Raw genomic sequence first — 13,917 nt, 5'->3', positions numbered from 1 at the left:
CTAGTGTTCTAGGACCCTGATTATATCTCTGCCTAGGGCTTTTACTACAAGCTCCTAGTTTTCTTAGGTTAGAAGTTGGTCTCTAATAGTTCTACTTGCTGGCGTAATTGCCTAGCTAGTGTTGATTGGCGAGGCAGTGGGGATGTCTTAGAGGGTGATTCCTCCTACACTCTTGCATACTGCCTGCCTTACTGCAAAGGGTGAGGGTTGATGCAATCGCGTTGCTGGATTAGACATAGCAATGAAGATCTGATTGTCTTCTTTTGGCTTAGCTGGTGGGCCAGGCCGGGACCTAGCAGGGAACAGGGGCCTGTCGCTACCCCTATTCTTTGGCGCTGGGATTTGGGGGTTTCTGGCTACGTCCGCCCAAGAGCGACGTCCTGAGTCTTGGCTCCCGGGGTTGCTGTGATTGGTGTCGCTGCTCCACCGGGAGCTTGGGGGGGAGTTGCTTGGGGAGATGGAGGTTAGAGCCTGGATGACTTTCTGCTGCAGCTCTGCGGCGATCCTGGCTTCCTGAGGGTCAGTATAGCCCTCTGCGTGTTGGTCTACAGCTGCGGCGAAGGCCTTGGTGATAGTGTTTCGAAGCTGGACAATTTGCTGAGTCTCAGTGATATAGCGTTGGACGGCATCGTAGACTCGGGGTTTGGGAGCGCCCCCACCGGGGTTCTGGCTGCTCAGCGGAGGTGCTTGGTGGTGCACGTCCCTCTGAAGCCGTCTTGAGGCGCGGGAATTGAGATGTTGAGGGGACTCGGGGTCTGGAGACCCCGTGTGATGGGAGGAGGGAGACTCTGCCATCCCCTTGAGTTCCTTGCGCGTCGCGCGGGGAGCTTAGGCGGACGCTAGAGGTACTCCCAAGGTGGCCGCAGTGAGCCGGATCGGTTGCTGGGATTTTTGTGGCTTCTGTGAAGGAAACCCAAAAATCAAAAGATTGGTGTTCGGTGTGTGGCTGGAGAGGTGAGAGGCTAGTTGCCTCAAAGGCCTTGAGTATAGTATCCTTCTTGAACGAGGCCTCCCAGGCAGCCATAAACATGGGATAGAAGTCTCTTTTGCTCATAGATGTGAGCCCTTGGCACCTCTCCATGAACGCAGCTACCTGGTGTGAGTAGGCTGATGAGAATGGCTTGAACATGACAGCGTCAAGCGGCTGGAGGGTGTGAGTTGAATGAGGGGGGTATACTGCAAGGAGGATTCTATTCCGATCGCAGTACTCAATAAAATCTATCGTGAGATGAGATCCATGGCCATCAAGGATAAGTAGTTGATAGGATTGGCCTGCCTTAGCCTTAGTCGAGGGATTAAATACCTGCTTTAGCCAGGCTAGGCCTATCTCGTTGTTCGTCCATCCTGAGGGTGAGGCAGCAAAGCGAGCTCGATGATCATCGGGATCAAAGGCTTGAAGCCACGAGTCCTGGATCGAGCCTGAGGCTGATTGATAGATAATAGCAGGATCAAGAGCAGATCCATCCGCGCATATACAGGCTAGCAGCGTTATCCACTCCCGATTGCCATCCTGGATGTGAGCCTTGATCTTCCCCTCCTCATATAGCCTCCTGCTGAACACCCGCTTTGAGCGAGTAAGTATTCCTAGCGTGCAGCCCTTCTCATCCATGTTGTACATATTGTAAGGCTCTATATCGTATTGGCTGAGCTTACTGCGTAGAAGCTCGAAATAGAGGCTATACTTTAACTGAGAGTCAGCCTGGTGGCGCTCGCGATCGATTCCAGTCGCCCAGTGTGAGATGAGATCAACTTGGTGTCGCTGGATATATCGATCAACCCAGTGCACGCCGAGCTCCTTTCTGGCTATTGATGAGGCAAAGCGTCGTATCATAGGTCGTGTAGGAGGTAGGCCTTGCTTTGTAAGGCGCTCGATATAGCGTAGGAGCTCCAGCTCCTGCTGGGGGTGGAGCGCTTGCTGGTTTTGAGCCTTCGTAGCTCTAGAGCTTGATACGCCTCGGTGGCGTTGAGATAGCGTTGAAGCTGGCACACCATACTTTCTAGCGATTTGCGCGTATACAAGTTTTTCGCCAGGTTCTAGCGCTTCGATAGCTGCAAGCGCAGCCTCAATTGGGCTCATATTGATAGAGATATCGCGTGTTGAAAGTGGGGTGCTGCATTGATTTTGGTCATCGGATCGATGGTTACGCCGTCCCGATGGTTACGCCGTCCGCCTCGGTAGGGATGTTTACATGGTCACTGACCAGTCTTGTCAATAAAAGCGGCCTGTGGTCAACACGAATCAAACACACCCATAACAAGCTGCGAGCGCGACAGTTCAATGAGGGATGTAGCATGTTCACGGCTGCACGTGCTGCCCACGATGGACAGCGTGCCGCGTCGGCGTCTACAGCCGAGGCGTGACCATCGGTCAGCCATCTGGCATCTTCAGGCATTGATCCTCTGTTGCTTTCTTGAACTTTTACCTAATCGTGAGTTCCGGAGTCTTGCACTGCTCCTGCTGTTGATGTATGGTTGCAGCTGTCATGACGAGGCGCTGCAGGACAAGGGCGCCACAGCCAAGGGTCCGAAGTAGCTTCGGCATTCGGCAAGCATCATTCTACAGCACCTTCCCATGTCTCATACCTCAACGCCCCACACACAAGAGTCGCGACTTCCTCCAGAGCGGCCATGACCACAGATTCAATGCGCTGATGTAGCGCTCAAACACACTCAACGACAACTCAATTGCTCAGAGGAGCCGGCTACTGCCGCCAAGGACCGCCATGATGCGCTCCCTCTTCACGCCCTCGCGCGTCTTCGTGGTGGTCATTACCTTCTCGCTGATCAGCTTCCTCTGGACTTTTGGCCTCCCTCACCAGCTCGCTGAACTCTCGGCACCAATCATTGAACACCCCGCAGACGGAGCCAAGCCTCACGACTCAATTGCGCCCGCGCCTGTCGTTCACACTTCGCACGCGACATTCCCCACAGTCAAGCCCACATCGACAGTGCACGACGACCGTCCAAAGGGGGACGACGACCACAGATGGGACGACAAGACGCGGAAGACAGGCCAAGCGGCCGAGCAGACGCCGCTGCCTCGTCCTACAGCGTCTGGTCCTGCTGGTCACGATGACGATAGGGGAAGGTGGGAGGACAAGGAGAAGTCGAAAGCCAGCGGGAAGACTTCAAGCACAGTGGTCGTCAGCGCGAGTCCCGGGCCCATCATGGAACTGATCTCGAGCGCCAACACCACAACAACCCCTACGCCTACATCCATCTCGCCGCCGTACCGCCACACAGCCGCGCCTGTGAAGGGCTTCTGCAAAGACGTCAAGAACGCACAGGACGTTATGGTCGTGGTCAAGACGTCGAAAGCTGAGGCCTACGATAAGCTTTCTGGGCACCTCCAGGGTCTCCTCTCCTGCGTGCCCAACTTCGCCATCTTCAGCGACCACGAGGGCGAAATTGACGGCATACCGATCCATGATGCGCTGCACGAGATCAACTCTGAGACAAGGCAGAACAACGGGGAGTTCCGCGAGTACATGATCATCCAGGCCGACCCCGAGTACAAACCAGACGCGAAGAAGACAAAGGATCTGGACAAGTGGAAGGTACTGCCTATGGTATACAAGGCATACCAGATGAACCCACACGCCAAATTCTACGCTTTTATCGAAGCAGACACAGGCCTGAGCTGGACCAACTTGCTGCAGTGGGTGGCCAGGCTAGACTACCGGATTCCGTACTACAGTGGCGCGCAAACCTTCATCAACAAAGTACAGTTCGCCCAGCGCGGCCCCGGCATACTACTTTCGCAGGGTGCCCTACGGCGCTACGCAAAATCATACGAGGAGCGGTGGTCGACCGACTGGCAGAAGCGCATTGGCAAGGAGTGCTGCGGAGACTACGTCCTTGCAACGGCTCTCAATGACGCGCACGTCGAGCTGTATACATCGTGGCCACTCATGCAGGGCGAACAACCGAATACGCTTGATTACACACCGAAGCAGTGGTGCTCACCTGCCGTGACATGGCACCACATGGATAATAAGTCACTAAGCGAGAGCTGGGACCTGCAGAAGAAGTGGACCGCCAAACACGGCTGGGAGAAGCCATACTTACACAAGGATGCATTCGAAGAGTATGTACTACCACACATAACATCACGGCTGGAGAATTGGGACAACCTGGGCTCGGACACCAGGGTCATCGCCGAAGCCGGCCGTCAGAAGGAGCTCAAGGATGGAGTACGCGATGCAAACGCCGCGAAAGAGAAGCCCAGGGAAGCAGCAGGCTCATTGTTCCCCAAGCGCGAAGAAAAGAAGGGCATCGAAACCGACACCAAAAAGGACGACAAGAAAAACGAAAAAATAGAAGAAGAGGCCAAAGAGACAATCGACTGGACCGTCATCGGCACCATGGTCAAGGACGGCGCCGACAGTTCCGAGGCCTGCGCAGCGCTCTGTCTAGAAATTGAGGACTGTCTGCAGTGGCGGTACACTAACAAAGGCGATGGCGAATGCCATCTTAGCAAGGTCGTTAAGCTAGGCAGGAAGACAGAGAACCAGGGCAAGAGCCATATCTGGACGAGTGGCTGGATTGTGGATAGGATCAGGGGACTGACAAAAGGTTGGGAGTGCAAGGAGGTCAAATGGAAATTCTACCAATAGCCGTTTGCAAGGTTGAGGGCGGAGACATACAAGACGCCATGGAGAAGGTTGGCGCACACGTTAGCCTACTATTGTCACGTTATGTCATTTAGGTGATTTTGTCGGTCTGTATACCCTTTCGATGTAAATTCTTTAATTCAAGCAAAAACATTTCCGCAATATCTTGGGGGGCCCCGAACACTCGTTGTTCATGCTGAGTGCCATTCTCTATCGTCTTGATCTCTGGTCGTGTGTCAGTACAAGTCATCACTGCATGTAAGCGCGTAGTACACATGAGCTGATTCCTCCAAGCCTTTCGCCAGTCGTTGTTCCCTTGGGTCGTTCTTCTTGTTTCTGCGTTGAAAGCTTCTCTCGAGACGCTCGCGGGAAGACTGAAAGAAGGGTAATAGCTGGATCTGGTCAAGTGGGGGGTAAATGGTGATTGAGATCAAGCGGACAACTTAAGAGAGGGGGTGCGTGGAGGTGCATGTGAAAGGTTATCAGTGAATTGAGGAATCAAGGAGGCGGTATACGGGTATGGCGCTATGGAGCATATTGCGTAAGTAAGTGCATATTTTTCCTAATGGGTCTTTGGTGTGCGGTGTACTGCATACCTTTTCTTTCACATGTTAGAAACGCATCAATTATTCTAGCCGTGCTCGAGCCGTGCTGACGTACCAATTATCTTCCTGCACTACGACGATGAGGCGTTATATCTACTAGTGCTGTTGTTATAGGCTCTAAGCGTTAAGGGAGAATAAAGACAGTGCAGCAGGGCAACTAAGAGTAGACTAGCATTATCCAAGGCATCTGCGCAAAGGGCTGGTCTATCCTACCCTTCATTATCCTCTCTAGTAAGCACCACCTCTCAGCCTAGTACAAGGAGCCTAGTATACCTAACAACTAGGTTACTAGTGTCTCTAATAACAGCTAGACTAATAATAAGCTTAGAGTTAAGTAGTTAAAGCACTTTAATAAGTATATAAAGGCGCGCACTATTAGCAGCTACTAACTACTTATTCTAGACGGCCATAAGAGCTATAACTTAGTTGAATTCCACTAGTGCTGTGAGGAGCACAAGATTATCACTCTGTGTATGCCCCCACACTTATCCCATCTGCTACAGCCGCTTGACGTGGGTTGTTTTTCCCTATTAAAGAAGGCATATGGCCGCCAAGCCAAGCAGCTGATGCGGAGCAAGATTACTTACATTACTAAACTTGAGTTCTTGCTATGCTTTTGTCAGATAAGAGCGAGCGGCGAGAGGTCGGATCTGCGCAATCGAGCAGGGACCTGTCGCGCAGCCAATCAGCAGTTGCCAGGTCGATTAAGCGAGACCTGGCAACTCCTGATTGGCCCGCACACAGGCGGCCGCGAACAGCGCTAATTCCCCCCCCCACTTCAATCCTGTAGCAATTAGCACGACGCCGCGAAAAACACGATCGCCACGATCATCAATAAATCATCATACCACCTAAGATCTCGTTAAGCACATACTCTGGCTCACAGTACGAGAATCTGACAGCTTTAAAGCTGCTTTTAATGCTTCAATTACTAAGAGCAATATCTAGGGAGGATTTAGAGTTGCTAGCCTAGTCCTGTTTAACCTAGAGGCTGTGATATTAAAGCTTGAAGTACAGCTACGCACGCTAACGCCACCTATTATAGACAACAGTGTAACGACGCAGGCAAGAAGAGAGATATCCGGAATAGGTGTGAATCCGCTACAAGGCATATGGGAGTGCTGGGATGATAAGAACACCAGGATATATTCTCTACACCTATAGGTCTTGTACAAAAGGATATAGAAAAACTACTCTATAATGCTACAGTTCCTTACTCCTTATATATAAGGGTTTAGTAGTAGTTTAGTGTAAGCTTATGCTATGTGACAAGGGCCATAGTTATAAGTTGCTAGAACTATATCCTAGTGGTATTAGGTCACTATTTGTAGAGTGTTATTACACTACCCCCCTCCTTGTAGATAGATAGTCCTATATCTGTGACTTAGGTTTGAAACAGAACGTATACAGAGGTAGCAAGTAAAAAAGAATTAGCAGTAGGTAACATAAACCTACTTTTACTTTGTATTATTATATATTCTGTTATTGTGGTGACACAACTAAGTATACTAACAGAGAGGTTCTTTAAGTTTCTATTTTATCTTAAGCAAACAGAACACCTCTGCGTACGTATATTAGACTAACTTAGCTATATATCTAACCTTTAACAAGTTGTAACACATTATGCTAATCCCTGTACTACCTAGGGCGCTTCTAGAGGCTTACAGAGTTATCTGTATTTATTTAGTCTAGGCTGCTGCTTGCAGCTAATTTATTAACTTTAAGTTTTTGTTAATAAGCTCTAAGAAGTGTGCGTACTGCACTTTTTAAAATAAGAAGTATGTTCTAGTATAAAATCTAATACTAGCCATTGCCTAGTTATATATTAATAGATTCTAGCTTCCTACTTATGTGGAAAGCGAATTCTCCGTCTTTTGGCAGGCCCTTAGACAGTACGAGGTCGCGCTCGGCAGCGACGTGATTCATGACCGTCACATCACGGAGGCTAGGGTCTGGGCTGCCGCCTTCGCGCTGGCGAGCTGTGTGCAGGTAGCGACTGCCCAGCTCAAGAGCGTGTCGGTGGTGGACGTGCTACTAGCCAACTACTATTAGGTAGCGGAGGAGAATTGGGTCCTTTAGGTTTAGATGGCTAATCTAGCGGCGGCTGTTAAGAAGGTGGCGGGAGCTTAGGTAGAGCTAACAAAGGCTTTGCAGGGCCTTGTGGAAGGAGGGAGTTAAGGTAGAAAAGGATAATAAGGTAGACAGGGCAGTTGTCTAAGTGGTGGAAGGGGGAATAGATATAATAGTAGTTTAGAAGGAGTAGTTGGGGCAGAGTTAGACAGCGAGCTGTCTAACGTGCCTTATAAATTTTTAGGTAACAAGATGAACCTGCTGTGAGGCCTAAGGTGGGGTCTGAAACTAGCTAGTTTGTACCTATAGATAGCGTTATAACAAACTGCGTTTGTTCTCCCTTACTTTGTCATCCTTTAGCTACAACATATCTTCTATTCCTTTCTCCCATGTGTTAATCCATTTGTCTAGACCTCTTAGAGGTCCTAGCTAATTCAGGTATTGTTCGTAGAACGCTCTTAACTTGTAGGGGGTGCCTATAAAGTTAGAGGCGTTATACTAAGTAGGGTCCTAATTGTGGCCTACCTACTTAACCTAATACTTCAGGGTTGCGCGATAGAGCTTGCTAGCTAGGATTTCTTCCACTTCCTACTCTTTAACGCCTTAGATAGGGATACCTAAGGGTTTTAGCGCTTCTTATCCTAGGAGTAGGTCCTAGGGGTCTTTACATAACACATTTAGGGCAAACACATTATAGATGCAAGATCCCTTAGGTAAGTTAAGTTAGTATAAATGTCCTACCTATTCTAGTACTTAAAATAGACCTTCCTATAGGTTAGATAGCTTTCTACTAGGGCGCAGGTTTAACAGGTTCTTAGTGCTTAGATAGACTATATTACTAACCTCCTAATTAACTAGTTAATAATGCTTATTAACTGCAGTCTGTATTTAGAGTTAAGCCTGTTCTATATTCTTCTTAGCTGTGGCCTAGGCGTTATGCATGCAAGTGGCTAGGGCTAAGGCATCCTTATAGTTTATAGCTTCTAGTCCTTTTCCTTTTACTAGTTAGTTATTCTAGAACTAGCTCTGCTTTAGTTCAGAACTAAAAAGGACCTAATATAGGGCTATACTAATTGCTAAGTAGGGTAGAGTTATTTAGGCTTAGTTAATTATAGGTAGTAGATTACTCTAGTTATCCTAGTAGTAGGATATAAATAGGCGCAATCTCTAGTTAATATACTTGTTTATAATTTTAGTTTAACTATCTATTTCCTTATAATAGGCAGTTAATAGTTTAACCTTTACACTAATAATATTATAGAAGGCAGACTAGAAAGTAGACATAAATTGTAGACCACAGTCTAACATAATAGACTCTAGGGTATAGCTAAATTAGTACACCTATTAGATAAATAGGTTAGCTATACCTTAGGCGTTTATGTTCTTATAATATAGTATTATAATTGCTTATTTAGACAGGTAGTTAATAATTACTATAATCTAGTTGTAACTAGCTTTATCTAGTAGAAAATCCTTAAAGTCTATATAAAGATATTACATAGGTTAGTCTAGGATAGGCAAGAGGTAGAGGTAACCTTAGAGTTAGGTCTGCTTTAGATGTCCTCTTTAGTATAGAATGCAGTTACAAATATAATATTAATAAGAAGTTTCTATACCTTTCTAGTAATATTTCTTAGATAATAACTAATAAGTCTTCTTTACACTTAGATATGCAGATAATACTTAGTTGTAGACCTCCTAGATTAACTGTGTACAGAGGGTAGAGTCTGCCTAAACACAGAGACAATCCTTGTAGAGCAATAGTCTATTACTAATGTAATACTAGTTAGGCAAACTTTTGTATTCTAGACTAAAACTAGTCTAGTTGTCCTGTAGTAACGCTTTAATTAATTCTAACAAGTCTAGGTCTATATAGCGCTTGCTAGTACTAAGCATGTAGATTTAGGCGTTAGGTTGTTAATCTCCTATGTATTTCTAGGCGAGATTAGAGTTAATACAAGTGTTAAGTTAATTTAGGCCTAGGAAAACACGTGAACAATTGTCTTGCTAGGCAACCTGTAAGTTACTTAGATCTTATTCCCTACAGCTTAAGATGTCTGCTCTAGCGTTGCTTGCACCTAGAGTATACTTAATTCAGAAGTTAAACAGGGCTATAGTCTCTGCCTAATAAACTTGTCTTGCACTAAGTACTTTAGTTGTTATAAAGTACTCTAGTGCTCTATAGTTAGAGAACACTTAGACGCAAGATTAGGCACTTGTTAGTTCCACTCTCTACTTACAAAAAGCTTAGTATATAGCAAACAACTCCTTATTGTGTATCTCCTAGTTTAGCTCTAAACTAGATAAGACTTAGCTATAGAACGCAACTAGGTACTATTTTCTGTTAGGGTATTTTTATAATAGTACTCCTACAACTACACTATTAGAGGTATTAGTCTCTAGTTTTGTATTATACTTAGGGTTAAAATAGCATAGGGTTAGAATTAATAGTAAGGCTACTTTAAGGTGCTTAAAAGTAATATCACACTCTATAGTCTAGTTAAAGGGGATAGAGGGGCTTTGTAATACAATTAGCAGCTTAGCTACACAAGAGAAATTAGGTACAAATTGTTAATAGAAACCTATAAATCCTAAAAACAATTTCACACTAGTAATAGTTATAGGTTGCTCCTAGTTTTATAAGGCTTCTACTTTATTAGGGTTAACCTTAATTCCTTAGTTAGTAAGGACATAACCTAGATACTTTGTCCTTATAATATAGAACTTGCTTTTCTTAATATTAGCCTAGAGTCCTGCAATTTATAACCTCTCTAGAACTTTCTTAATATGTAACTTGTAAGTCCTAGGGTTATTAGAGTAGATAAGGATGTTATTAAGGTAGGTAATACAAAAATTATTAAGATAGTTAATTAAAACATTGTTTATATACTATTAATAGGTAGTAGGGATGTTAGTTAATCTAAATAGTAGTACCTTGCATTTGTAGGTTCTGTAACAAGTCTAAAAGGTAGTGTACTCCTCTAAGGCAGGATCTATCTATATTTAATTAAAGGCTGCGCAGATATCTAACTTAGAGAAGATCTTTGCTTTAGATAGTTGCATAAGCAGTTTATCTATATATAGTATTAGATACATATCTTTCTAAGTTAGTTAGTTAAGCTTCTAATAGTCTTGTCAGATAAGAGCGAGCGGCAAGAGGTCGGATCTGCGCAATCGAGCAGGGACCTGTCGTGCAGCCAATCAGCAGTTGCCAGGTCGATTAAGCGAGACCTGGCAACTCCTGATTGGCCCGCACACCGGCGGCCGCGAACAGCGCTAATTCCCCCCCACTTCAATCCTGTAGCAACCAGCACGACGCCAAAGCAGAAACACCATCACCACAATTGTCAATAAATCATTATACCACCTAGATCTTGTTAAGCACATACTCTGGCTAACAGTACGAGCATCTGACAATTAAGAGTCTCACTGCCACAACCAAACTGCTGCAACCTCACTGCTGCAACCAAACTGCCGCAATCAAAATGGCGCAACCAGCGTACCGCGACCCAACGACAGTCCTTAGGGACCAAGCCGACTGGACTGACTGGCTCGCGCAGCTACAGGCGAGATGCCTGTCGCGCAACATCTGGGACAAGATTAACCTAAAGACAACTACACCACTACTATTAAAGCCACTCTTGCTAAGGGCTCTAACTATTACTAACTACGCGCTAGCTGCAAACACTGACATACTATTAAGGCTAACTAAGCTATTAATAACAGGCTAGAAGGCATTTAAGGAAGACCTTAAGTATTATAAAGTACTCCTTAAATAATATAAGAATAATTAACACAAATATAAGAAGGAGGAAGCAAGCCTTTAGTATATTATTATGTTTATCTAGTTAACTGTGTTGCTACATCTACTGCGCACATGCTGTCTTCCTAAGAAACCACTGCAACAGTAGATTACAGACCTACAACTTACTATTAGGGTTAACAAACAAATTAAACAAGAATAAGCCTAAGACAGATACCTCTTAGCACTTAAGCTAATAAGAAGCACGTCACAATAGGATACCTAGCTAGCTAAGTATAACTAGGCAACTACAGAAGCAGAGACGTACAAAGTCGCCAAATTATCGCAATTAAATGTAATAATAAAGGACTTCCTGACAGCTGTAAACAGGGTTGCGCCTATGTAGGCTACAAGCTTTCAAGATAGCAGACGCTTTAAATCTAGTATAAGTTAGAAGGAGATAATAAAACGCTACTAAGAGTATATAATAATAAATTATCCCCTTAGATTAGGGCAGCACAAGGCCTTTATAGCTAACAATGCAGTATTTCTTGCTAAAGGGGGTGCAGCCTCCTAGAGCTATAAAGGGGACGCCTAACATACTGTAAGCACGCTATCTAACTAGGGCAGACCTTAATATTAATATACAGTAGGTAGGAAAACTACCACGCTTAAGTAGCCTTTAGATTAAGAGCCTGCTTCTACTAGGGGAGCAAAATACCCTGCATGTAGACAACACTACTCTATACAGGATTACTACTATATTAATTAAGACAGAGCTCCTAAGTAGTAGAAACTAAATAAGATTATTTCTAAACTTATTAAGTTTAAGTGTAAGAAAGATATTACCTTTTAAGAGCTACTTTACGCACAAAGCAAGAGCTAATTAAGAATACTAGTAGTAAAGTACTTACATACCTCTACCCTAGAAATCCTAGACAATTAACTAGAAGGCTAAGAAATTACTAATATTAAAGTAGTACTTAGCACAGCAAACTAACAGGATACTGCTAACTATCTACTATAGAAGTTGTTTATACTTAACTTAGGTTCTACCTGTTATATTACTAACAACCCTAACTGCGTCTATAGGTTCTAACAGCCATCACCTAGAGACTTTATATAGGCTAGGAATTCTAAGGTGCTAGTTAGAGGATATAGATTAATTAATCTACTCCTAAGGAGTGGAGCTAGGACAACTAAGGTCACCCTTACAGACGTGGCAATTTGCCTAGACCTACTATGCAACCTAGTGTCCTTCTGCCTACTACAAAACAGAGGCATGTAGTAGGACATATAAGCAGACCTAACAACTCTCTAATAAGCAAATAGCTAAGTAATTAGAGTAGTATTAGAAATGCTTAGCTAGTAGGTGCTTAAGTATAAACTATCCCTACTAGCTACTAACTACACACATAAAATCACTACACGCACTAAGAGAGGACCACAGAAGGCCTTAGCAATACAGTAGCACAAGTAACTTGGTTACCCTAGTCCTGCTACAATTAAACACATCATCTAGCAGACTTAGGGGGTGCAGATCTAAGGCATTACTACAGTTAAATGCAACACTTATAGAATAGCTAAATTGCAATAGCAAATTAGCTACATACTAAGAATTAATAATAACAGACCTAGAGAAAGACTTAGCATTAACTTCTACTCCTATAAAGTATAAGGAGTTACTAAAGAAAAGAGCTAGATGCTTATTACTAATAGGTTCTTAGGCCTATAGTAGGACCTCTACTTTACAGATTATTACATAGTAAAGTTAATTATTAAGGCACTGTTAATATTTATCCTGTTCTTGAAAAATTACTATAATATCTTAGTTAAGACTATTAAGGCAGATAACAAGATAGCTATAGTTAAACTAGGCGTATTGAAATAGCTAGCAACACAAGGAATTATTGTAGAGCCTTTAGCGCTAGACACATAAGCACAGAATGGTAACGCAGAACGCTTAGGGGGTGTAAACAAGGAGAAAGCTCGCGCAATGCGACTTGATGCCAACCTCTCCTAGGAACTGTGGCCAGAAATCACAAGGGCAGCAGTATACCTCTACAATTAAACGCTAAACTACGCAAACTATTAGAAAACACTATACAAAATATTCTTTATATAAGTTACCTTTAGTAATAGAATAGTAATATTACTACAAAAACCTAACCTTGCGCACCTAAGAGTATATAGGTGCAAAGTATTTGCTATAACAGACAACACACATAGAGGTAAATTACATCTTTAATAACTAGACCTAAAGGCCTAGATTAGCTATCTAGTAGGCTACTAGTTGTTAAATATCTATTAAATCTAGATACTGTTACTTAGTAAGGTAATAAGCACTTAAGATATTATATTTAATAAAGACATAGTATTTAACAGGAGAATTAAGGACCTTATAGAGAACCTTATATATAATATACTTAAAGAAATAGCAACACATATACAATCTATTAAGCTACTAACACCTACCTAGTAACTAGAAACAGATTCCTTTTATAAGGATAAAGCCCTAGCAGAGCTATTACTATAAGACAAAGCAGACCTACCAGGCTACTATCACAGACAGAAGATACAGGATAGCTATCCTACCCCTCTATTAACACCGCCACCTGCAGCACTACTTGCAGGCATTATAGCTAGTGATTAAATAACTCTAACGCAACAAGCGTCCTTAACTACTGTCCTGTGGGCAGCATTATTCCTTGCAGGAACCTAAGCTAGACTTGTTAGAATATACAGAGGAGAAGTTATAGACAAGGCTAAGATAATAAGAATGCTTACTAAAGACTTAAAGCCCTATTAAAGTTAACTTCTACCTCTGCCTATATTCTAAACTAAGCTTAAGGATTACCCTATAGGTAAACTCTTTTAAGAAGCTAAG

General features: G+C 43.9%; 1 protein-coding gene across 1 annotated transcript; it reads left to right on the top strand.

Annotated features, from left to right (window-relative positions):
• Positions 1-2,417: 2,417 nt before the first annotated feature.
• On the top strand, positions 2,418-4,782 carry M421DRAFT_424190 (glycosyltransferase family 31 protein). The gene has a single exon (XM_033593679.1). It carries the CDS (start codon positions 2,724-2,726, stop codon positions 4,614-4,616), a length of 1,893 nt encoding a protein of 630 aa, XP_033445421.1. The 5' UTR covers positions 2,418-2,723; the 3' UTR covers positions 4,617-4,782.
• Positions 4,783-13,917: the final 9,135 nt, after the last annotated feature.

This window comes from Didymella exigua, assembly GCF_010094145.1.
Source record: "Didymella exigua CBS 183.55 unplaced genomic scaffold M421scaffold_32, whole genome shotgun sequence".
Lineage (NCBI taxonomy): Eukaryota > Fungi > Ascomycota > Dothideomycetes > Pleosporales > Didymellaceae > Didymella > Didymella exigua.
Note: the sequence above shows the minus strand (reverse complement) of the source record. Positions and strands in the feature narration are given on the sequence as shown.